This window comes from Mesoplodon bidens, assembly GCF_964165515.1.
Source record: "Mesoplodon bidens genome assembly, chromosome: 18".
Lineage (NCBI taxonomy): Eukaryota > Metazoa > Chordata > Mammalia > Artiodactyla > Ziphiidae > Mesoplodon > Mesoplodon bidens.
This window is the reverse complement of record NC_138175.1, coordinates 36,138,360-36,164,810: the sequence shown is the minus strand read 5'-3', so window position 1 is coordinate 36,164,810 and position 26,451 is coordinate 36,138,360. Positions and strand designations below refer to the sequence as shown.

Below are 26,451 nucleotides of genomic sequence, written 5' to 3'. Positions count from 1 at the left end.
GGCTTTGTTCGAGGTTCATTTTTTGCTTATGGATATCTAGTTGCTCTAGCATCATTTCCTGAAAAGACTATCTTTTCTCTATTGAATTGCTTTTGCCTGTTTGTCAAAAATCAGTTGGCCAAACTTGTGTAGGTCTACATCTGGGTTTCCTATTCTGTCCCATCAACTTATGAATTTATCCCTTCACCAATACCACAGTCTTGACTATTATAATTATCTAATGTCTTAAAATTGGACAATGACTGCTCCCACTTTATTCTTCTTTTAAAAATTATTTTTAGCTATTCTAGTTTCTTTGCCTTTCCATATCAAATTTTAGCATAATCTTATTTAGCAATTATGTTAAACCTGCACATTGATTTGAGGACAAATGACATCTGCTGACTCTTCTGATGCATGAACATGGTATGTCTCTCCATTTCTCCAGATCTTTGCTTTCTTTCATCACTGTTTTATAGTTTTGAGTCCTATACACATTTTATGAGGTTTATGCCCAAGTATTTCATCTTTTTGAGCAACTGAACATGGCACTGAATTTTAATTTTGGTTCCTATGTGTTCATTGCGAATAAATAGAAATACAATTGATTTTTGTATACTGATCATATATCCTGTGACCCTGCTGATCATATTTCTAATTCTAGGATTTTTTTCTTCTAGATACCCTGGGATTTTCTATGCAGACAATTATGTCATTTCCTTTTGTTTTTTTCTAATCTATATGCCTTTTACTTTCTTGCCTTATTGTACTGGTAGAACTTCCAGCACTGTGCTGAAAAGCAGTGGTGAGAGCTGACATGCTTGCTTTTGTTCAGTCTTTGGAGAAAACATTCAATCTTTCACCATTAAGTTAAACTTTTTGCAGATAATTCTTTATCAAATTAAGGCAGTTACCCTATATTCCTACTTTTCTAGGAGCATGAACATGAAACATGAGTGTCGAAACTTGTTAAACGCCTAACTAAATCAACTGATGTAATCATGTTATGATTTCACTTCTTCTGCCTGTTAGTATGATAGATTAACTGATTTTTCAATATTTAACCAGCCTTCTATCCCTGGAATAATCACCACTTGGTCATGATGTATAATTTTTTTATACATTGATGGATTCTATTTGCTATATTTTGTAATGCCTTGTCTGGTTTTAGCATCGGGAAAATACTAATTACAAATGAATATAGGGGTGTTCTCTGCCCCTGTATTTTCTAGAAGAGATTGTGAAGAATTGGTGTTAACTCTTTTAAAAACACCTTGTAGACTTCTCCAGTGAAACAGCTTGGCTCAGCAATTTCTTTTATGAGCATTTAAAAAAAATATTTATTTATTTGGCTGTGCCAAGTCTCAGTTGCAGCACATAGGGTCTTTATTGTCGCATGCAGGAGCTTCATTGCAGCATGCGGGATCTAGTTTCCCCGACCAGGGATCGAACTCGGGTCCCCTGCATTGGGAGCGCAAAGTCTTAACCACTGGACCACCAGGGAAGTCCCTTTTATGAGAATTTTATTTTTATGTTTTTTTTAACATCTTTATTGGAGTATAATTGCTTTACAATGTTGGGTTAGTTTCTGCTGTATAACAAAGTGAACCAGCTATATGTATACATATATCCCCATATCCCCTCCCTCTTGTGCCTCCCTCCCACCCTCCCTATCCGCCCCCCGCCATCTAGGTGGTCACAAAACTCCGAGCTGATCTCCCTGTGCCCTGCAGCTGCTTCCCACTAGCCATCTATTTTACATTTGGTAGTGTATATATCTCAAAGCTACTCTCTCACTTTGTCCCAGCTTATCCTTCCCCCTCCCCGTCTCCTCAAGTCCATTCCCTGCGTGTGCGTCTTTATTCCTGTCTTGCCCCTAGGTTCTTCAGAACCATTTTTTTTAAAGATTCCATATATATGTGTTAGCATACAATATTTGTTGTTCTCTTTCTGACTTACTTCACTCTGCAAGACAGTCTCTCAGTCCATCCACCTCACTACAAATAACTCAATTTCATTTTTTATGGCTGAGTAATATTCCATTGTATATATGTGCACATCTTCTTTATCTATTCATCTGTCAATGGACACTTAGGTTGCTTCCATGTCCTGACTATTCTAAATAGTGCTGCAATGATCATTGTGGTACATGACTCTTTTTGAATTATGGTTTTCTCAGGGTATATGCCCAGTAGTGGGACTGCTGGGTCATATGGTAGTTCTATTTTTAGTTTTTTAAGGAACCTCCATACTGTTCTCCAAAGTGGCTGTATCAATCTACATTACCCTCTCCAGCATTTATTGTTTGTAGACTTTTTGATGATGGCCATTCTGACTGGTGTGAGGTGATACCTCATTGTAGTTTTGATTTGCATTTCTCTAATGATTAGTGATGCTGAGCATCCTTTCATGTGTTTATTGGCAATCTGTATGTCTTCTTTGAAGAAATGTCTATTTAGTTCTTCCGTTTTTGGATTGGGTTGTTTGTTTTTTTGATATTGAGGTGCATGAGCTGCTTGTATATTTTGGAGATTAATCCTTTGTCAGTTGCTTCGTTTGCAAACATTTTCTCCCATTCTGAGGGTTGCCTTTTTGTCTTGTTTATGGTTTCTTTTGCTGTGAAAAAGCTTTTAAGTTTCATTAGGTCCCATTTGTTTATTTTTGTTTTTATTTCAATTTCTCTAGGAGGTGAGTCAAAAAGGATCTTGCTGTGATTTGAGAATTTTAAAATCATTAATTCAATTTCCCTAACAGCTGTAGGTCTATTCAAATTATCTATTTCATATTGGGTAAGTTATGGTAGTCTGCACTTTTTGAGGAATTGGCTAATTTCATTGAAGTTGTCAAATTTACGTGTGTAAAATGGTAGGGTTTCCTTATCTTTTTGATGTCTGCAGGGTCTGTAGCTGATATCCTGATTATGAGTAATTTATGTCTTCTTCAGTGTTGCTGAAGTTTGTGAATTTCACTGACTTTTTTTCCTAAAGAACAAGCTTGTTGTTTCATCGAGTTTATTATTTCTGTATTTTCAACTTCACTGACCTCTGCTCTTTATTTCCTTCCTTTTGCTTACTTTGAGTTTATTTTACTCATCTTTTTCTAGTTCCTAGAGGTGAAAGCTTAGATTATTGATTTGAGACTTTTCTTCTTTTTTAATGTTATATGTGTTATAAATTTCTCTTTCTGGGGACTTCGCTGGTGGCGCAGTGGTTAGGAATCCGTCTGCCAATGCAGGGGACACGGGTTCAATCCCTGGTCCGGGAAGATCCTGCATGCCACAGAGCAACTTAGCCCGTGCGCCACAACTACTGAGCCTGCACTCTAGAGCCCACAAGCCACAGCTACTGAAGCCCACGCGCCTAGAGCCCGTGCTCCACAACAAAGAGAAGCCACCGCAATAAGAAGCCCACGCACCAAAACGAAAAGTAGCCCCTGCTCACCGCAACTAGAGAAAAGCCCATGCGCAGCAACGAAGACCCAATGCAGCCAAAAATAAATAAATCTATTTTTTAAATTTAAAAATATTTCTCTTTCAGCACTGCTTTAGCTACATCTCACAAATTTTGATATATATTATTTTCATTTTCCTTCAGCTCAATGTATTTTAAAATTTCTCTTCAAATTATCTAATATTCAGAGGTCTGTTGTTGAGTTTCCAAGTATTTGGATATTTTCTTGTTATCTTTCTGTTACTGATTTCTAGTTTGATTCCTTTGTGGTCAGAGAACACACTCTATATGATTTCAGTTCTTTTGAATTTGTTGAGATTTGTTTTATGCCCAGGTTATGATCTATCATGATATACATTCCGTGGGCATTGAAAAGAATGTGTATTCTGCTGTTGCTGGGCAGAGTGTTCTATAAACACCAATTAGAACCTGGTTTGTTGGCGGTGTTGAGTTCTCTTATATCCTTGCGGATTTTCTGTCTCATGGTTCTATCAACTGTTGAGAGAAACATGTTGAAGCCTCCAACTATTACTGTAGATATGTCAATTTCTCCTTTCAGTTCTACCAGTTTTTGTCTTAACTATTTTGCAGCTCTATTATTAGGAATATACACATTTAGCAGTGTTATGTCTTCTCAGTAAATTGACCCTCTCTTTGCTCTGAAGGCTATTTTGTCTGACAGTAATATTGCCACTCCAGCTTCCTTTTGGTTAATGTTTACACAGTATATTTTCCCCTCCTTTTAATTTTAACTTACATGTATCATTACATTTGAAATAAGTCTCTTGAAGACACCACACAGTTTGGTTGTTTTTTTTGTTTTGTTGTTTTTAATTTATTTTTGTCTGCGTTGGGTCTTCATTGCTACACGCCGGCTTTCTCTAGTGCGGTAAGCGGGGGCTACTCTTCGTTGCGGTGCACGGGCTTCTCACTGCGGTGGCTTCTCTTGTTGCGGAGCACAGGCTCTAGGCGCGCAGGATTCAGTAGTTGTAGCTCACGGGCTCTAGAGCTCAGGCTCAGTAGTTGTGGCGCACGGGCTTAGTTGCTCCGCGGCATGTGGGACCCTCCCGGAGCAGGGCTCGAACCCGTGTCCTCTGCACTGGCAGGCGGATTCCCAACCACTGTGCCGCCAGGGAAGCCCCAGTTTGGTTGTTTTTTAAATCCATTCTGATAATCTATTTTAAATTGGTGTGTTTAGACTGTTTAATTTCAATGAAAGTATTGGTAAGGTTGGATTTAGGTCTACCATTTGTTTGTTTTCTGCCTGTTCCCTATTTTTAATTCCTTTTTTCCCTATCTGGCCTTCTTGTGCATTATGCAAACATTTTTTAGTATTACAATGTAATTTATTGCATTTTTTACTGTATCTCTTTATGTAGTTTTTAAAGTAGTCATGTGATCAATTACATACTTAATTTTCACAGTCCACTTAAAATCAATAGTCTATCATTTCAATAGGAATGTATAAATCTTACCACCCATACTATTCGTGTTTTTTATTTTCTATATCTTATGATGCTTTGACATCTTGGGAGGCCTTTCAGACCTGGGGAGAGACTTACCCGCCCAGCTAGCTAATTCCTAGGAGTTGTGGCCAGCCTGCTTAGAGCATGCCTTTCAAGTACAGTGCTGTGCCCCCACCCCTTCTCCTTATCTAATTCACAAATCAAGCCCTGTACCAAGCCAGGACCAGGTACCAAACAACTAAGGACAGCCCCTATGCCCCAAAGCCGGCAGGGATTATCCAAACTAGCCAGTCCTAAACTGTTTATCCTGCTATGCCTTTCCCCTTACTCCTGCTTCTGCCTCCTGCCAAAAACCTGATGGCCCTGCAAGGTGAGGCATGCCCTCTTGTCTTGGGAAATGTTAAGTAATCAAACTCTTCTTTCAATGGCATTGACTTCTCCGTGCCATCACTCAGTCACCTCCATAATTTAAACTCCTGTGGGTATAAATTTTAGAACACCACCATCATATGGGTTCCTTTACCCTCAGTCTCTACCCTCCCTGCTCTCTCTTGTATGTTACAGCTATCTCATCAATTCCACGTACATACATTTGAAATCCTATCACGTGATGTCATAAATTTTACTTTCAACCATTAACTCACTTTAAAGAACTCAACAGGAGAAAGTAATCTATTGTATTTACCCAGATATAGTATATCATTTCTGTCTGAAGAACTTCCTTCAGCAATTCTTTTCCAGCAGGCTACTGGCAATGATTTTAGCGTTTTCTTCAACAGAGAATGCTTTATCATGCTTTATTTCACTTTCATTTCACTTGACAGAAAATTCTTGGTTAACAGTCCTCTTCTTTCACCACTTAAATAATATTGTGCCACTTCTCTGGTCTCCATGGTTTCTGATGAGAAATCTGTACTCATTGTAGTTGCTGTTCCCTGAACTGTGTTTTTGTCTTGATGCTTTCATGATTTTTAATGTGTCTTCAGTTTTCAGCAGTGTGGTTATGACATGTTTGGTGTGGAATTCTTTGAGGTTATTATGCTTGAGTTCACAGCTTCTTGAATCATTATGTTTACATCTTCTGCCAAACTTGGGAAGTCTTCAGCTATTATTTCTCCAAATATTTTTTTTAGCACCACACTTTCTCCTCTACTCACCTTGTTCAGATTAGGTAACTTCCACTGTTCTATCTTCAAGTTCATTGACTCCTCCGTCATCTCCATTTAAAAACTGAGTTCAGGGACTTCCCTGGTGGTCCAGTGGTAAACAATCCGCCTTCCAGTGCAGGGGATTCAGGTTCGAGCCCTCGTCAGGGAACTAAGATCCCACATGCCGCAGGGCAACTAAGCCCTCGTGCCACAACTACTAAGCTCGCACGCCTTAACTAGAGAGCCTGCATGTTGCAAACTACAGAGCCCACACACCACAAATACAGAGCCCACACACCCTAGAGCCTGCACGCCACAACTAGAGAAGAGAAAACCTGCACTCCACAACTAGAGAGAAGCCCGTGTGCCACAACGAAGAGCCCTCACGCTGCAACGAAAGATCCTGTGTGCTGCAACTAAGACCTGACGCAGCCAAAAATTAATTAATTAATCTTTAAAAAAATAAAAACTGAGTTCATCCAGAGAGGTGTTATTTAGGTTATTGTAATTTTCAGTTCTAACCTTTCCATTTGGTTCTTCTTTATGTCTTCTATTTCTTTGCTGAAACTTTCTATTTTTCTATTAGCTTTAAGAGTACTTTTGATTGCTTGTTGGAGCATTTTTATAATACATGCTTTAAATTCTTTGTTAAATAATTCCAACACCTATGTCATCTTGGCATTGGTGTCCACTGTTTTTTCTCATGAGATTTGGTATTTTCCTCATTCTTCATATGCCAAGTAATTTTGTATTATATCCATTTTAAATATTATGAGTTCTGTGTCTTGTTTAAACCCATAATGAACGTCAACATTTCTGTTCTAGCAGGTAATTGACCTAGTTAGATTCAGGTTGCAAGCTGTACCCAGACTTCTGTGAGCTGTGGTCCCAATATCAGTTCAGTTTTTAAAGCCTCTGCAGTGCTATTTGTATCTGTCCCACATGTGCGATACCCAATCTGGGACCTGGATGGTGGTTTTTCTATTGTTCTCAAAAGTCTTTGTTGTGTTGATAAGGAGTAGATCCATGCATGTGTGTAGCTTGGGGATGAACCTAGGAGATCACACACAACTTTTATGGAGTCATTTTCCTGAGCTCCTCCCTCTCTGCCATCTTTCTAGTGTTTTCTGGTTCCCTGGGCTCTTCTTTTCAGTCCTCCAGTCAGAAAGATGGGGCTTTGGTTACCCCACTTTGCCTTACACTTCTGCAACTGTGCCTGGTCCATCCAAAGGACAGAGGGGAGAGAAAGCAATGAGACTGGCCCCATCCTCCTGGAACCACAACGCCACCAATCAGAGAGGAAGGTTCTCCTCCTTCAGAATTTTGGCTCCTGCAAGCTCCCACTGCCACCATCATGGGACTGTCTGGAAACTGGTGTGCAATGGAATGAAGAAAAACAAAGACGGATTTTCGCACAGTATTACATGCTCCATTTTCTGCCCCTTGCGTTAAACTAGAGGGCTTCTCCAGGTGCTCCTTTTGTGCCCTAGTGCCCATTTCCACTTCCAGATTAGGCTGTATTGAGTTCAGGCTGAGGGATAACAATGGAAAAAATGGTAAACTCATCACTGGTTTGGTGGTACTGTGAATTCTGGCTTTCTTTCCCAATCTGCCTGCTACTGTTTACTTTTCAGAGTCCTTAAATAGCTGTTCCATGCATTCTGTCCAGGTTTTATCACTATATTCACAGGACTGGCAGGGTAGAGTCTATCTTACTCAGAACTGGAGCTGCTCCCTGCTGCCTGCTAACATGTAAATGATGCTGCCTGTTTAGCGTAAGTAAGTGTATGGTTGAATTCACAGGAGTCAAATACTGCTGACTTCTATGCAGCCACTGGATAAGAAAAAGTGGATTACATCCACTCAGTGGAATGTCAGCAACAGTGAGCCAGCCTGGAAAGAAGAGGTTTCTTCTCCAGATAACAGACTTCCAAAAAAAAAAAAAAAAATCCTCTCAAACAAGGGCTAATTCTCTAATTGATCCAAGGTAAAGGCCACTTATCAACAGATCCTGCCCAGACACAAGGCTTCCAACTGGCTTTTCAGATTTAGTATGAAACATTAAAAAAAAAAAAACCCATGTCAGAAGAAAGTGTGGCAAATATGAAGACAGAAACCAATAAAGTAGAACACAAAATAGAGAAAAACTGGAGGAAAGTAGGTAATGCAGGGTAGAAAAGAAAACTTAAACAAAATTTTAATTACTGCTTTCAAACAGATATAAGATGATAATGAATTCATAAAACAAATATCAAAATACTACGAAAAAAATAATCAGAATAAGAGCACTAGCAAATTACGAACATGATGGCCAAAACAGAGTCGATAGAAGAACCGAAAGACAAAGTGAAAGAAATCCCTCCAAAAGTATCAGAAAAAGAAAGAAATGAGAGAAAAGAAACTTTAAACGTCCATCTAGGATATCCTAAATCCAAATAACTGGCATTCCAAAAAGACAGAATGGCACTTAATAAAGAAATAACACAAATCATTTCCTGGAACTAAAATGCATAAGACCCCATGCATTAGTGAAAAAAGTTACATTAAGTCTTGTTTGGGAGCCAGTGCACCCAGATCCCACCTTGAAAGGGTCCACAGAATAGCCAAGCATGATTACTTTTTAAAGGCCCACTAGAAAAAAATCCGGTGGGCGGGGTGGGAATAGGGCACACATAAAGGAATGATAATCAGAATGTCAAATTCTCAGTAGCAAGTCTGGATAGTCGGGGAAAACAGGGTAGCAATGCATTCAAAATGCTAAGGGAAAATGATCTTCCATCTATAATTGTATAACATCCACATTACCTACCAAATATAAAGCAGAATAAAGACATTTCTAGCATGCCAAAGGCTGAGAAAATTACTCCCATGGATTATTTTCTTGAGAAACTATTTTAAGATGAAGGCCACCAAAAATATGAGAGATGAAGTAATTAGTAAATTCCATTCAAGAGTGGCAAATAGAAGTCCACAGATTTTAGCCATGCAGCAGATAAGCTGAGCAATCAGCCGACTGGAGGAGGGAACAGGACTCTAGGGGTGTTCTCCCAGAAAAAGAGGCTTAAAGAATAGTTAAGATATAAGGAATATTTATATCTTAAGATATAAAGGAATATTTGTAAAATATTAGGGATGTTTAAAGCAAATTTCATAAGTAGGTGAGAAAAGGGCAGATAAAAATCCCAGGAAAAATTAAAAGCTATACTAGAAAGAGAACATAATGTAATATAATAAAGTACTTGGCCTTGCAACAAGTAGTATTTATGTCATAATTATATAAACCTGTTTCTTGCTTTAACTAAAAAAAACCAAAAAACAAAAACCAACCAAACAAAAAACTATGTTGGTGTCTTAGTCTGTTTGTGCTACTGTAACAAATTATCATACTGAGTGGCTTATAAACAACAGATATTTCTTTCAGCTCTGGAGGCTCGAAGTCCAAAATCAGGGTGCCAGCACGGTAGGGTGAGGGCCTTCTTCCAGACTGCGGACTTCTTGTTGTGTCCTCACATGGTGGAAGGGGCAATGGAGCTCTCTCAAGCCTCTTTTCTAAGGGTATTAATCTCATCCATGGGGGTTCTGTCCTCATGACCTAATCACCCCCCAAAGGCCCCATTCTCCTAATATCATCACATTGGGCATGAGGATTTCAACATTCATTAATTTTGAGAAGACACAAATATTCAGACCATAGCAATGAGAAAATGGGCCTAGTTTTTGCTTCATCATTTATCTTAAAGAAAGTGCATAATGCCTAATATTGATAAGAAATAGCAGTATATTATTTATAATTATTTAGGTAAACATCAGAACAAACTGCTAAAAACAATGAGAAGTAGTTACCTTCAGGAAGCTGGGGTGGAGCAGAAGCAAAGGGACTGCTATTCGTAATAAAAACTCTCAGGAGTACTTGACTTGTTTTAACCATGTGCATGTATTACTTTATTACATTCCCTACTTCCCAATTTTAATAAAAACGTTTAGAAGTGGATGCATAACATGCTGTGATGCTGCATGACAAGATTATAGAGGGCCTCAGGAGAGCTCCTATTGTGTAAGCACTAGGAAGACTGGCAGAGAAATGCCAATACAAGCACAGCTGTCTGGCATTATCCCCCAAGTAACCAAAACTATTAATGCAAGATTAACTGCATAGATTTGAGGAAGAGCTGTGCTAGGAGCTTGTTATAGCTTCACATACCCAAAACTCCTTTTTGTTTGTGTGTGCCCTAAGAGGAATGAGTAATTATCCCTTGAGATTCAGATTCAATTTTTTCATTAACAATTTACTCTTGGGAAATTACTAATAGCAACAATTGATTTCTATACGCCAGTTCAGGAGTGAGCAATAAAGTATACAGGCATACAGTGTTACAAAAATGTCTGGCCATCAGTTGTATTGGTAAGAAAGATTCTGTGGATCTAAGTAGTCATCATTTGCACTTGGCTGTATTTGGTACCTGAACATTTGAATGTTAGTCAAAAATTGTTTCCCCTCCAGCCTGCAGCATTCATGTATTGTTTTACTTTACTTAGGATTTTAAGAAAAAGGTGGGGGAGCATACAATATATACAACAGTAACTTCCCTTTCATATGGCAAAATGAATTTCTGTTATTCTACTTTCTACAAATTCAGCTCTTCTCAACTATATAACAATTCACGAATCAGAGAGAAGCTCCTGGCAACCCCTGCCATTCAGAACATAGCTAAAACCAGAAAGGATCAAAGTGGCTATTCAAGAGTCTGCAGGTTTGACCTGGGGAAAGGGTTCTTGGCATCACTCTTCACTATCTACCACCTCTTACTTATGGGCACACACTTGAGGGACTTTATCAGCTTGTCTCCCAGATCACACATGGTTTGAAACAGCTGAATGAAAGCATAAAAGGAACAGCATAAGGTGCTACCTGCAGAGCACGCAACAGCAAATGATAATTGACAGCACAGGTGCAAAAATAAGGAAGACAAAATGGTTAAAAAACATAGCAACTTGAGATCATCTATCATGAGTGTAGAACTGACACGCTCTGGCAGCTGCCAGGAGCATAACTGCACCCTGGCACAAATATGACAGAAGATATTCAAGTCCACCACAAATCAAGGAGGAAGGAGAAACTACACAGGCAAGGAGGCTCCTAATACATTACAGATAGATTTCTAAAACTGTTCGGACCAGTAGTTCTCTACTTTGGCTGCACACTGCAGGATTCTGAAGATTTCTTATAACTTAAGATACTCTCGCATAAATGGTGGTATATGTTATCTCTAAGGGAAAAGAAAGTAGAAGGATTAATATGATTTTTAGACTTTGACATATGAGTCCTACGGAACGTATATAAATTAGAAGCATCATAGTGCCTTAGATAAAACAAACTTTTAATATCATTACCTACGTATCTGTAACAGGTCCATTTTAACCTGTTAAGATAACATGTCTCTATCTGGTCACCTACATTAATAATATCACTATAAAATTAAAATAACCATTTTAGTCATTTTTCCAATGCATTTCCAACATTTGCTTTCTGTCCCATCTTTCTCCTCAACCTTATTTCCAAAATGCCAACCGAGTTCCTCCCCAGGAGGAGCACCTTAACTGCTCCACAGGGACTTCCCTGCATGCTCACTCTGAGTCTACTTCTGGAGACAGACCAGGGGCCACACTCTACCCTAGACCTCATCCCCATTACATCTGTAAATCTCTAAAATTCTACAGCTTCCAAAACTTTCAGCTATCCTGAGCAATTTATCTTCACTCTTACCCAAATAATGTCTTCAGGTCCCCAACCTCATTTCTGTCAATTTTCTCACTCTTAGTAAAAGATGTTATTTTACCAGAGCCTGGAGAGATGAATTCCTTTGACTGCCTGTTTTCATCTAAAAACTCTACCTTTCACAAATTCTTTCTCCTTGCTTCTGCTTCAAAGCCATGCCGTCTTCCCAGACCTTGATTCATCCCTCCCCCTTTAGCCACCTACCCTGCCCCTCTGTCTACAAATATGCGTGAGTCTTCCTGACCCTCCAGAACACTTCCCTCAGCCCGACTGCCTATGCATGCAACCACTCGGTCTCTTCATCTTCACACTTTTTGAAAAAGTAGCCTAAACCCCTTTCCCTGTCAACCCCTTGAAATCTGGATTCTGCCCCCATTCAAGCTGAAACCACTTTCCTGAATGACAACTAATGCCAAACCCAAAGGCCCTTTTCTCTGTACTCTCCTACTTGGGCTCTCTACTTACTTGGTAGGTAGCACGATATCTACCGTTGACCAACTTCTTGACAAGTTCTTTCCCCTCCACACATTTGAGATACCACTAGCTGTCCTTACTTCCTATCTTTCTGACTATCTTCCCAAATCCTTTGCTGCCTTTTCCTACTGTACATTAAATGTAGATATTCCGTGAGGTTCTGTCTTGGTCTTCTCCCTCAATTACACTCTAATAGGCTTTTCAAGTTCCAACCGTAACTTTTATTTCTCTGATGGTAACTCCAAATGTCCACCTCTAGCCTTTAATACTGTTAGGCTGCAGACTATCCCCTGGGCATTTCTACCTATCCCACAAGTGCCTCAAACTTTACAGGTCTGAATCAGAGCTCTCAGCTCTCCTCCACTCCATCTTTGGTCCAAGTTCCTTTCTATGAAACGCAGATGCCTAGATTCAAAGCTTTCTTTCCTCTTCCTTTGCTTGCAATCCTTCACAAACCTAGTTGCATGTGAACGCTACAACCAACACTAACCTCTTCTTTCTGTTGCCAGTCTTGTCCCACTCCACTGCCTTGTAACAGTATAAAAGCTATGCCTGAAAACACACCCTTCACATCCTTACTCAAATACTTTCTAAAGCTCCTCCCTGAGAAGGATTAATGTTCAAGATCCTCAGAATTATACTCAAAGTCTTTGTTGGTTTGGACTTCAGCATGTTTTCTTATTTTTGGAGTCTAATTTAACCCTTCCTTTAAGAATTGGCAAAAATGGGGTGGGAGGATGTTAATCTGTTTTCTACACACAACAGTATCTTATTATTTAAATAACAGCATTTATCATAACTCTACTAGACAGTGTGGGTACTGGCCTTGGTTTTTTTTTTTTTTTTTTTTTTTTTTTTGCGGTATGTGGGCCTCTCACTGCTTTGGCCTCTCCCATTGTGGAGCACAGGCTCCGGACGCGCAGGCTCAGCGGCCATGGCTCACGGGCCCAGCCGCTCCACGGCACGTGGGATCCTCCCGGACCAGGGCACGAACCCGTGTCCCCTGAATCGGCAGGCGGACTCCCAACCACTGTGCCACCAGGGAAGCCCTGGCCTTGGTTTTAACCAGAGGTGTTTCTGCTCTTCCTGGGGGAACTAGCAATGTCAGGACACAATTCTGGTTGTCACAACTGAAGAGGTGCTCCTGGCACCTTGGGGGTAGAGGCCAGAGGTACTGCTAAACATCCTGCAGTGTACATTACAGCCCCCTACAACCAAAGTATTAGCTGACCAAAATGTCAATAGTGCCACTGTTGAGAAAACCTGAATCAATCAATAAATGTCTAACAAATACATGTCAAAACAGGAATTAGGAAGTTTGGGAACACAGGCTGACATCCAGCCTAGTAGTATCAATGATGTGCGTAACATTGTTTAGGAGAGAGTGTGGCCAAATGACAAAAAAGTTGGGGAGGGTGTTCATTTTAATAGATTGCATAACATTAAGAAAAATTATCAAACACTTCTAAATATGGCAAAAGGATGGGCTCTCAATCACAACGGAGCACTCTCTTTCGCCCACCCAAAGATGATTTACTTCTCTGGGAAACGTACCTTTGTCTTACACACCATTTATTATTGATTAGGGCCTGGACTGTGATGCTACGTGTCAAAACGTAGATTTCTGTCCAGCAGAGATGCCAATTATCTCCATCTGGTAGAAACGATATCCCCAGTGGTTATAACTTCACTGTTTTGTAAGATATTAGCCAGTTTATATCTACAAGCAATTTTATTCCATCATTTCTTTTTTTTTTTTTTTGGTGCAGATACTCAGAGCCTCAAACACTCAGATCCTCAAAAGCTCTTTGAAACACCTTTCCATTCCTGTTGGTTCCCTCATTTATGAGATACCTGACTGTCTGAAAGTCATGTTTATAACTTTTAAAATAAATTTTCACTTTGGCAGTCTTGTAAGACCAATGGAGATGTCCAAGTGAGCTCACCTGCTGGGAGCTATTAAACTGAGTGGCCCAAGAAGGGTACCTCATTGGCTCTGGGAGCCCAAGCTTACCTAATTTTGGCTCCTAGAGTGAATCCCAAGCAGGAAGTGAATTTTACTAGTGCTGTTACCCTGTTCTTTTCCCTTCTGATTTTGTGTTTTCACCTTATGGTTCTTCGCCACACGTCTGTTTCCACACTGCCTCAGGGACCAAGTGGCTACAGACTACCAGGTCAGTCTCACACATGAATCTCCTCTGCAGGCATCTGAGTTTTACAGTCTGACCATGCGGCAATCTGTCACCAGATAACAGGGATCCACTTTCTGTGGCATGAGAGACTACAGGATAATCTGGTTTTAGTCTTTTCTGTTCTTCTGTTTGTGCAAGAACATGTCTCAGGACTACTGACAGAAGAACAGCCCTTATGAAATCTGGGCCAGTTTTGTGTTTTTGGATTACTTTCGACTTGTGGCTACAATTAGGGAACCAAAGCTGAAAGCTGTCTGTGTGTTTGTCTCTATAAATGAGAAAAAGCCTTTACTTCTTCATGGTGTGAATGTGAAATATATTCCTATCTCCAGGGGTTATTAATAAAGTAGATAATAAAGTTTCTTAAAGAATTTCTGTTCAAATTGGTTTATAGAGAACAAGCTTTTACATAAATCTATATTTCTAGAACTCCTAGAAGATAAAGAAACTAAACATCCAAACTTATAATGTGTTAGCTTTTTAAGGACAAAAGAGAAATAATGCAAAATGCACAGAAGCTGAAACTTCAAAGGTATCTGTATTTAGAATCCAAATTCATGTAATAAAAATAATCCTTAGGGAATTCTCTGGCGGTCCAGTGGTTAGGAAGCAGCACATTCACTGCTGTGGCCCAGGTTCAATCCCTGGTCCCCTGGTTGGGGAACTAAGATCCTGCAGGCCGCAAGACATAGCAAAAAAAAAAAAAAAAAAAAAAAAAAAAAAAAAAAATCCTTGGACAAATCAATCTGACTTGATAATTTTAATGCTAATTTAAAAATAGATGGCCTTGGGCTTCCCTGGTGGCGCAGTGGTTGAGAGTCCGCCTGCCAATGCAGGGGACACGGGTTCGTGCCCCGGTCCGGGAAGACCCCACATGCTGCGGAGCGGCTGGGCCCGTGAGCCATGACCGCTGAGCCTGTACGCCCGGAGCCTGTGCTCCGCAACGGGAGAGGCCACAACAGTGAGAGGCCCGCGTACCGCAAAAAAAAAAAAAAAAAAAAAAAAGATGGCCTTTCTCTGATTTTATCAGGGCAGAGTACAATGCATCATAAGATTTTTTTAACTTAAGAGTTTTCTTTCATGAAGAGACTGATTATGAAAAATAAAAATTTATACATTAAACTAAATTGAATTATAACACTGCTACATTTTTTGATATCAGAAGTTATGTTGCTCAGTAGTTGTCAGCTTAAGCATAATTTCCAACATCCTTAGTTAACTTTAAGACCTTGGTTGGACCAACAGTAAATGGTTAACTAATGGACACTCTTGGATACATGGCTAATTTCCAAGTGAGAGACGCCAAGCATAAACACACACATTACACGTTTTCTTTTTAGTATAACCACAATGTCATTATTGCACCCAAGAAAATGAACAATAATTCCTTAGTATCATCTAATACCCAGTCTGTATTTAATGTGTTTTTCCAGTTGCTCTGTTCTAATTATTCTGATTTTTTTCCCCACCATAATTACACAATTCTTGCCTTGCTTAGTATGTCACAAATAGAATTAGTATGCATTCTTTTGTGTATGGCTTTTTTTTTTTTTTTTTTGCGGTACACGGACCTCTCACTGCTGTGGCCTCTCCCGTTGCGGAGCACAGGCTCCAGACACGCAGGCTCAGCGGCCATGGCTCACGGGCCCAGCCGGTCCGCAGCACGTGGGACCCTCCCAGACCGGGGCACGAACCCGTGTCCCCTGCATCGTTAGGCGGACTCCCAACCACTGAGCCACCAGGGAAGCCCTGTGTATGGCTTTTTTCACTTGGCATACTATTTTTGAGATTCATCCACATTACCGCATGTCTCAGTAATTTGCTCTTTTCTATTGCTATGTAGTATACCATTCTGAACGTCTTTTACAGTTAAACTATCTTTGATGTTTCGCAAAGGTCCCCAGACAATCAATCACAAAGATTTGTCTTTCACCTTATAAGGATGCTAAAACTATTAATTTCATTGGGTTACTCTGAATTTCTTAAATCGCAAACACTTATTAACTGTGTCAAATCAAAAGGGAAGCTTGTCTACTTCTACTGAGTCTCTTTACTTTTCATGGCAATGTAATTACTTGCACAGGATCATTAAGAATCTGTCCTCCCTTGTACTAGGACAAAATTAGACAAATTCATTGTGCAACACAGACCATAATTAGAATGTCATATTTAAGAATAAACCTCACTTAATCAGGTATGGCAAGGTTACTATTAAAAAACAAGGATTGTAGTTCATGTATGGAACCAACTCAGGATACTGCTCTGGTACCTACTCTGTGGCATGCAGTATAAAGAAAGTCCCTTTCTGGCAGGCGAGAAATTTTAGCATATTTTGGGAATCTTGAGGACAGAAGAATTCATCCAAATGTATAAATGCTATAGGTGTAATATGTAGAGATGATTTTCTTGATTTTTTTTGGAGATTTCTTTCCTAGCTTTAAAATAGAAGAGACAAAAGAGGCAACTAAAACCAAAAACAAATGAAAACCACCCAGCTACTGAAAAGGTAAGGTTCCTTATGAAATTTCCAGAGAGGATAATTCTCTAGTCTTAGTAATTGCTAATACCTCCTGCCATACTCTATATACAATCAGGCTAGTCTACATGCATATGTGTGTGTGTGTGTGTGTGTGTGTGTGTGTGTGTGTGATCAAGAGTAATCCTTGAGGCTATTTATAACTACAAGGGCACAATTAACACAAATTACAGAAACTCTGGAAGTAAGGTAAAAGAATAGCTGCATGCTCTCTCAGTGTCATACTAGAGAACTGTCTAGCAGGCCCGACCAAGGATTATTTCATAGCTAGGGCAGCACTGTCCAATAGAACTTTCTGTAATGACATATGTTCTATATCTGTACTGTCCAAATTGGTATCCAATAGCTACATATGGCCACTGAGCACATGAAATACAATGAGGAAATGAATATTTAATTTCATTGAATTTTAATTAAACAGCCACATGTGGTAGTGGCAACACACTGGACAGTGTAAATCCAGCCTTCAAACTATTTTTGTATGGGCCCTAAGAATTGTTTTTACCTTTTAAAGCGTTGTAAAAAGCAAAAAAAAAAAAAAGAAGAAGAATATGAGACAGAGACCCTGTATGGTTCATAAAGTCTGAAAATATTTATCACTTGGCTCTTTACAGAAAAAGTTCACCCATGTTTGTATGCTCTAGGAGAATGTGTTTTTTGTTTGACATACTATTTATATTGAAAAAGGCCCAGAATCTGTGAAATTACACATTTAACTTGCATATTTTTGTCCAGTAAAGACACAGATGATTTCTGTGATAACCCCCCAAATTACTGTTTCATAATCCTGTAGGACAAAACTTGTTCAAGTTTTGTATCCAATCTAGAAGTCTTATTTCAACATTCTTTTTCAGTACCTATATTCATTTCCTGTACTGTTCCTTGAACCAGTTTTCCTATCCAGCTAGTTCCCTCAAAAATGAGTTATAAATAAATGCTTGACATGTGCTCACCTTGTATCTTTAGGAATTACATTTTAATTAAAAACAAAAAACAACCAAAAATAAAGTGCTCATTTAAAAAATTCCTATTTACAAAAACAAAACTAAAAAAATGGTGAGGATTCAAGGAATATTTTGAGAAGTAGATAATATGATGTGGCAGTCGTTCCTATTGTCTACCAATATCCACGTTCTGCTTCTTTAACAAACAGAACCCAGATTTTGTTCAGGGCAGCAATGTATCTAGTTAAAACTGAACATTTCCTAGCTCTCTTTCCTGCAAGTATGGGCCATATGACATAGTTCTCGCCAAAAAGAGATAAGGAAAAGTCTGCTGGGGTGTTGTAGAAAGGTGTTGTGGCTTCTTCCTTCCTTCTTGAAATAGAGACTTGATGGCTGGAGCTGCAGTAGGTATTCTGTGACCATGAGGGAAAGACCAAAAGAACTGCAGAGACCTTCACCCTGACAGCTCCTAACCACTGCTCAGCCTTGGACTGTTGTTTATCTTAAGACTTTTTATTGAGTGAAAGAAAACTAAACCATTTTGTATAATTTCTATCACTGCAGTCAAATCCTGATCTATCTATCAGCCTAATTGTTAGAGATATATCATCTGCATTAACCTATTATAACAAAGTAATGACTTTATTATCTTAATTTAAAAAATACCAGGGTTAATAATGAAACATATTGTGAACTAAACATATAGGTTCAAGAATGGATAAAGATCCCAGATGACTGGTAGATAGGGATTTTCAATGAAAAGGTGTCATAATCACAACTGACTTTTACATAGAAAATTCAGATGTGAATCCACACAGTTCTTATTCATCAATTAAAGTAAGTAATCCTGTCAGCACTAAGACTGAATAAAACTTTCTCTAAGTTCAAAGGAACCTCTTAAATTAACAATTAAAAGAAATAATTCAGTTTCTTTAAACAAAAGCATTTTCCTATGTTGTTTCCATATGACATACCTTATTTTTATGAAAAACAGTTCTTTAATTAATTACTGTAAGGATTTCCCCCCTATAATTTTGTTTCTGAAATGCAAGACTTCTAACTTCATAAAATTATATTAATTTAGTAAAAAGTCAACATAGAACAAGATGTTGTCCCTGATTTAATTAAAACCCTGTAATACTAGCTGGTAAACAAACAGGGAAGAGGAAACTACAGTCATGAGCCATCACTTTGACCCTAGTACAATCAGCATGAGTATCCCTTATTTCAACATTCTGGTATAACCCCAAAGTATTAACCATAAAAGAGACTGAACAAACCTCTGTTTCTTAAGAAGGTGATTTTCACAACCATGGTGAGTTAAAAACTATCATTCTAGAAAAAGCAAAAAGGCCTCCAACCTCCTTTCTGGTAAAATCAAAACAAAAAACTCTGTCACTACCCAGTATTACAACTATAAATTAATTCCTCCATGAACAAATCTACTGTTCAAGAATTCATTCAAGTTCTTCTAACGGAAAAGGAAATAAAACAATACAGGGTCCATCTTAACCCTCTGAAGTCAATGAAGCAACAGGCCACTTCTACTGGAATTGCGTTTTCTTTACCCTTATCTTTCTCCTCTCTTACTCCACAAATATGCAAGCAAAAACTCAGGTAAAGGACAATCATCAACTCTTCATAAGACCCTCTCTTCTTTTCCTCTCAAATTAAAAGCAGACTGGAGGTTAGTCTACCTTACCGCAGTTTCTCAGGTGTATTGTAATTTCAATGTTTAAGACTGATGAGTCCTCCAAATTACTCTCCTTATAAGTCCTCCAGATTGGTGTTCTTGGTAGGGTCACTGGCTATGCTTTACGGTGGCTATTCACTGCCACGAAGTAAAGCCTGAAATGACACCACCTGATGGGCAGCTGTAGGTAGCAAATTCAGTACCCTAAAGGTTCAGGGAGAAACCATACAACAAGTAGCCATGCTGTTTACTTCCAATTATTCCTCTTTTGTTTGTTAACCTCCAGGACAGGCTCCTAGCTCACCAACTAACTCTAGCACCCAGTTCCCTGCTATGGACCTCCATGATCTCAGCACTGCATTATCTCTAGATGCCTCACACCTCCATCCTTTAGCCTCTCACTTCTCTAAATTAAAAGGAATGCTTCCACTTCACCCATGACCACTGAGGTACCACCCCTTGGTTTTCAGAATTCCTCCAGATCCAAGATTCTGATCTATGAAATGCCTCTCTAACTACCACCTCTAGAATTCTCCAACACTTACTGAAACTGTCCTCTGCTGCATGATTCCCTGAGTCTAGGAGGGGATACGGTCTAAGGTCCTGTCCCTCCCTTTATTCTTACAGTTCATTATGCCTTGTGCCTTCACCTGCCTCCTCTCCAGTCTGAACCTCTCAAGCTATTAGTTCACTAACAGTAGAAGGTAAGTCTTGCATATTTTTGGACTGTCCTAGCCCAAATAAGGCTGACCATTCAGAAACAGTTCCTGGGCCCCATTTTGCCTTGCTCAATTGCACCTCAGATTCCTTTAGTCTTTATGTGCTGGCTTCACCAACATCCTGAGTGGGGGAAATCATCACCTACTTGAGAATTTCTGGATCAAGTGATACTATAAATTCAAACCACCTAAACTTCCCTGGCCCTCACTTCAAGTCCACAGTCCTTTTTTGTTTTTTTCTAATGCACTTCCAACAGTTCCACTATATCTGTGTTGACATACTGCACTGTCTTCAAGTTCTCCCTCTCTGGGCATAACTGGCATCCCACTTTACTAAGACAGTACTATAGGCCATTAAGGCCTTCAATTGCCCTCTTCACCAAATGGGAAAAAAAATGTGTATCCTCACTCATCTTGTCTCCCACTACCTAAAGCAGAGGTCCTAAAAAGGCAGTCCAAAAGCTGAATCTGGTCCACTGCCATGTTTTGTTTAGCATATGTGGTTGCTTTCTATTTTTCTTTTTTTAGAATATGTACTTTAAAAAGAATGTATTAGTGCAAAACTTTTACTGAGATGTAATTCACAGCATACATGGTTTTTAAAACATAAATTAGTTGCCCCTTAAAACAAAACAAAAAACCAAACCAAAACAAAACAGATTTCCCATTATAAAATGCAGACTTCCAGCTTCCCTTGGGTGAGAAGATCAGACATCACTAGGCCCAAAGTGTGTAACCAGCTGATACTGAGCGTGAGCATCTGCCCTCTCCCACAGGGCATGAGCACCTTGGTTCACCCGTTCCTTCCGACCAACCAGCCACTTCCCTATGCAGTCCCCCACCTAGTCCTAGTGGCTCTTTCATCTAAGGGAAGGATCTAACTCTTTGCACTCCCCAGGACTGAGATCTCTTCAGCCTCATCTCTCCTCACCCAGGCCAGACTCCAAGATCCCACCCCTGCTTTGAATCTTCTAGTTCTTTGTGAATGAGGCAGCTCATAGTCAGTGCCTCCTCCACTTCTTCTCTGACATTCAATCCTCAACTTCCTTTGTTTCTATGATGTCTGCCACCTTGGACTTCAGTCCCCTCCCACTGGGCCCCTAGGGACAATGCCGGCTTTTGGTTTCCCTCTCACTTTCAGACATTACTTCTCTAGCCCTTGTAGTAATGTCACATTGCTATAAAAGTTCTAAACACTTATCCCCAATTTCTATACTTATATCATCAGTAGCCAGCAATGGACCTGATGAGGGAGGCATTGAGATGTAAATCTGACGCATCACTGGTGTTCTTACAACCTTCCATTACTCTCCGCTGCCTCCCTGCTTGGTAAAATCCATGTTCTTTAGCGGGTCGCACGTGCTTTTGTGAGCTGGCACCTTCCCCCATTCCTGTCCTTCACTTGAGGAATCCATGAAAAAATGGGACTACTTCATATCCCTGTGATTTTGCATGTGCTCTTCCTTCTGGAAAACTCTCATTCATCCTCCAGCATCCCACTGGGCAGAACAACCCTTCCTCTCCTATATTACTTGCACATACTTCAACTCTTAAACGCTGTTTCCAACTGTCTCCCCTACTAGGCTGTGGGTTCCTTGAGGTCCAGAGGCAACAGCTAGTGTACTTCCTGGCACAGAAGTTTTCTTTAAGTATCGGCTACCCGGTCCCACCAACCTACAGGTCAAACAACGTATCCACCATCCTTCCTGACACCAGGGCTTCAAACCTCTCCCTCAATCCCTACATCCACTCAGTTGCCAAGTCCCAGTGAAAACTGTGTCACCCCACCCATGTCCAGTTCTAAACTGGAACAATGTTCCTTCCACAGTTGGGTCTGCCTGTCTTCAAATACAGAGTTTCAAGCAAATCCTTCCTCTCCCAAATCCTCACTGACTCCCTACTGATAAGGCCCAGTGGCCTCAGCACAGCATCTGGGTCCCTGGAGGCTTCATCTCTCACAGGGCAGCATGACTCTTCCTACCCAGACACTCCACGTTGTTCTGGCTTCGAGGCCCTTGCTCGCAACCACCTCTATCTGGGAATCTTCCCAGATCTTCAAAGCCCAGCTCAAGTACTGCTTCCTCCAACAAATTTCCCCTTTCACAAAAGTGGTCACTCAAGAGCATGTGCCTTTTTTAAAAAAACAAAAACTTCCCAGGACATTATCACTTTCTACCAATAGCCCCATCTCACCTCTCTCCAGCGAATGGAGCCCTAAAACTAACTAAAGCTCCACGTTCTCCTCTACTCAAGCATTTGCTAAAGCGTAGTGAATGAACTTTTTTTTTTTTTTTTTTGGCGGTACGCGGGCCTCTCACCGCTGTGGCCTCTCCCGCTATGGAGCACAGACTCCGGACGCGCAGGCCCAGCAGCCATGGCTCACGGGCCCAGCCGCTCCGCGGCACGTGGGACCCTCCCGGACCGGGGCACGAACCCATATCCCCTGCATCAGCAGGCAGACTCTCAACCACTGCGCCACCAGGGAAGCCCTGAATGAACATTTTTAAAGGAGGAGGACAACATGAACCACTTGATGGGACCCACAAAGCTGCTTGGAGACTCTACCAGCTAGTTTAAAAAAGTCCTTCCTCTAAATCTTCCTTCCCCAAACCTTCTTCTCCTCCACAGCTTAACTTAAAATATTGTAGACGTTGAAGAGTGTTCTCCTGTTCTTAATTTTTTTTTTTTTTTTTTTTTTTTAGCCACACTACGGGACATGCAGGATCTTAGTTCCCCGACCAGGGATCGAAGCCGTGCCCCCTGCAGTGGAAGCACAGAGTCCTAACCACTGGACTGCCAGGGAATTCCCTTCTGTTCCTTTTTTTTTTTTTTTTTAATTTATTTATTTTTGTCTCTGTTGGGTCTTCGTTGCTGCGTGCGGGCTTTCTCTAGTTGCGGCGAGCGGGGGCTACTCTTCGTTGCGGTGCGGGGGCTACTCTTCGTTGCGGTGCGGGGGCTACTCTGTTGCGGTGTGCAGGCTTCTCATTGCGGTGGCTTCTCTTGTTGCGGAGCACGGGCTCTAGGCGCGCAGGCTTCAGTAGTTGTGGCTTGTGGGCTCTAGAGCGCAGGCTCAGTAGTTGTGGTGCACGGGCTTAGTTGCTGCGAGGCATGTGGGATCTTCCCGGACCATGGCTTGAACCCGTGTCCCCGAATTGGCAGGCGGATTCTGAACCACTGCGCCACCTGGGAAGCTCCTTCCCTCTGTTCTTAATTTTTAAAAATCAAGTTAATGGTTTTCAAACAAACTCCAAAATGAATTAACAAGAACAAAAAGCCCTTGAGTATGGCATTCAACTTTTCCCCATAAATCTCAAAGGGAAAAAAAGGATTTCTTATAAGTGGGAGGGTTGGATTATGAGTAGCACACAACAAAAAGATAAACGGGCACGTGACGCATACTACCAAGATACTGTAAGACACACCTTTTCCAATTAGCTTATGCTGAGCTTCATGGCAGGGACAGGCAAGGCAACTGGAGTTGGGAGGGTCCAGCAGGGTTTTTCTGTAGAGCAAAAGAAGCACTTTCCATGCTTGCAGTGAGCCTTGAGTAAAGCTCAACTGGGATCAGGCAGAGTACACAATAAAAGCAGTGAGACTAGTCAGACTACAGTGGAGATTTAAGCTGAGAGCTGCTAAGGCAGAGAATTAGGAAAATAAAGTGGGGTTGAATAAATAAGTGTTTTGTAAATCAGAAAAGTTTCGAGTGAATGAGATAGGTAACAGGAGGCTCTACTAGATCTCAGGGCAGGAGAATGACTTTTTGTGGGAGGATTAGTCTAATGCAAGTTGTACTGGGGAGGGAGGGAAGGCAATGAAATAAGGGAGAGGGCGCACACCAAGAAAGAAGGTCTTAACTGCTGCAAAAATAATGGAAAAGGAAGGAATGAATGCATGTAAGAGACTTTCAGAAGCCATAATAGGACTTAGTCATGTCAAACTTTTTAGCCCTGGGGAGTGGGAAGCAATTGGGTAGCTGGGGAGAAAACAAGGAGGGGACTGGGAAGGAGTCAGACCAGACAACTGGTTCAAAAAAATCAAAAACAGGAAAGCAAACTTGATTCAACATCTGCAGTGTTTTAAGTTAAGCTTTGGAGAAGAATCATACAGTTAAGTGTCCTATCTCCTCTAAGCACGTTAAAAGCAAGCATACAGGCTTCTTTTTTAATCTAAGAAAGTCAAGAGTCACAGCTAATCAGATTCTTCAAGGGCACTGTGAAATTTCTGAAGTACGACGCCAAAAATGGATCCCCACCCCCAGTGCTCATCATTTGGGAGATAGGTATCAAGAGCAAGGTCTCTGGAAACAAACTCCCCCGGTCTGAATCCTGGCTCTCCCACTTACTCGATGGGAAAACCTGGAAAAACTTGGCTCCCCGGGAGGGGGAGGATGTACTCTTGCAATATTTGGGCTTGGGGAGGGAAGGGAGTAGCTGAAGGGGCCCGAAGTAAGCCTAAGTGTGAAATGCTGATTTAGAGAGAACGTGAGTCACCTCTTCGAAAGTTTCAGTTTCCCCAGCTGTTAAAAACAGGAAGATAATAAAATCTACCTCACTGGATTTTTTAAGGACTGAATTCGATAATCCTTCCAAAGTATTGAACATAACGTCTGATGTGCTACAACCGTTCGATAAATGTCAGTGGTACACAAAATCAATACAAGGAATAATGCTATTTTAACACTATTATTAATCATCCCTATCTCTTCTTGATATTCTCCGAGTACTGTACTACTGTGATGGTTTTGTCAGATTCCCAGAGGGGTCTGACATCCCCAAGAGGTTCAGAATCCCTGTAGCGGAGACCTGGGAAGAGATAAGTGGCTGAGGTGGTAGGCCAGGACGCTGCGGGCCCTGCCATCAGGCCCTGCGCACCAGCCCGCGGGCTGGGGGGAAAGATAACAAACAACAGGCGACACTCTCAACGCGTTCACTCCGTGCCTGCCAGCCACTGCGCTCTGCGCACATCACCTACTCCAATCCTCGCGACAGCCTTCCGAGTCAGCTGCTTTCGTCAGCGCCACTTTACAAATGGGGAAACTGAGGCGCCCGGGATGAAACCGCTAGCCCAAGGTCACATGGCTCTAGAGCGGAGGCTCGGGAGACCGCGCTCTCACCACCGCGCCTGGCTCGGTCAGCGCAGGAAGGGCAGGGAAGAAGGGGGTGGGGACGCCCAGGGACCCCGATCGACAGAAGGCCGCGGGGGCCGGGCTGGGGAAGGCGATCGCGCGGGGGCGGCGGCCGGACTCACCTTGGCGCTGTGCACCGCCTCTTGCGCCCCGCGGAGCTGCAGCCAGATGCGCGCAGGGAGCGGTTCCTCAGCCCCGAGCGCGCCGAGCACGGCCAGGCTCACGCCGAACAGGCCCTCGATGCGGCCGCGGCTCCGTTCCAGCAGCGCCGCCTTCTCGGCGGGCGCCGTGAACTCATCCAGTACCGCCCGGGCCGCCATGGCGGGCGCGGCCTCCCGCGGCGGCGCCGGGGGCCGGCGGCGGCGACGCCCCCTCAGCGTGCTGCCCCTGTACCCGAGCCCGTCAGGCGGCGTCGGCCCTCCAGGCCGCCTTGGCCCGGCCCGCGCCCTGCCGCCTGGCCGGAGGCCCGGCTACACCATCCCGCCGCGGCAGCCGCAGCTGGGCAACTGCGGGTAAAAAGCCCCTCCGCCGCCGCCGCCGCCGCCGCCGCCGCCGCCGCCGCCGCCGCCGCCGCCACCGCCGCCGCCGCCGCGGGCCGGACCCCGCCGCCGCGCATGCGCCCCGCCCGCCGTCGTCATTGAGTGTCGCCACTCCCTGGGGGTGGGGGGCGACGAAAGTGTACGTCACGCACAGTCGCCATGTTTGTTGAGGGCCCAACGGTGGCTCTGGAGGGGGGCCTGGGTGGCCTTTGGTCAGGCCACGACGCTTTTGCGTGGCCTGGTGGATGATGAATTTATGGTTTTACAGATGGGGAAATTGAGGCTCTGAGCCAGTAGGCGGGACTGACCCAGTGTCACACAAGGGATTTGGCTTGCTTTCAGACATCTTGAAGCCCAATATAGCACTCTAGCAAGCTGAGTTATCCAGCTTCTCATTTATTGATAGATTTT

The 26,451-nt window shown here is 41.9% G+C and overlaps 1 protein-coding gene across 1 annotated transcript in view; it reads right to left on the bottom strand.

The window, feature by feature from the left end:
• The window catches only part of N4BP1 (NEDD4 binding protein 1), a 45,948-nt gene extending 19,891 nt beyond the window's left edge, over positions 1-26,057 (bottom strand). The window contains exon 1 of the mRNA XM_081217817.1: positions 25,624-26,057. Within this exon, the coding sequence (XP_081073943.1) occupies positions 25,624-25,821 (198 nt within the window). The 5' untranslated portion in view covers positions 25,822-26,057. The remainder of the gene's footprint in view (positions 1-25,623) is intronic.
• Between the last annotated feature and the right edge of the window lie 394 nt (positions 26,058-26,451).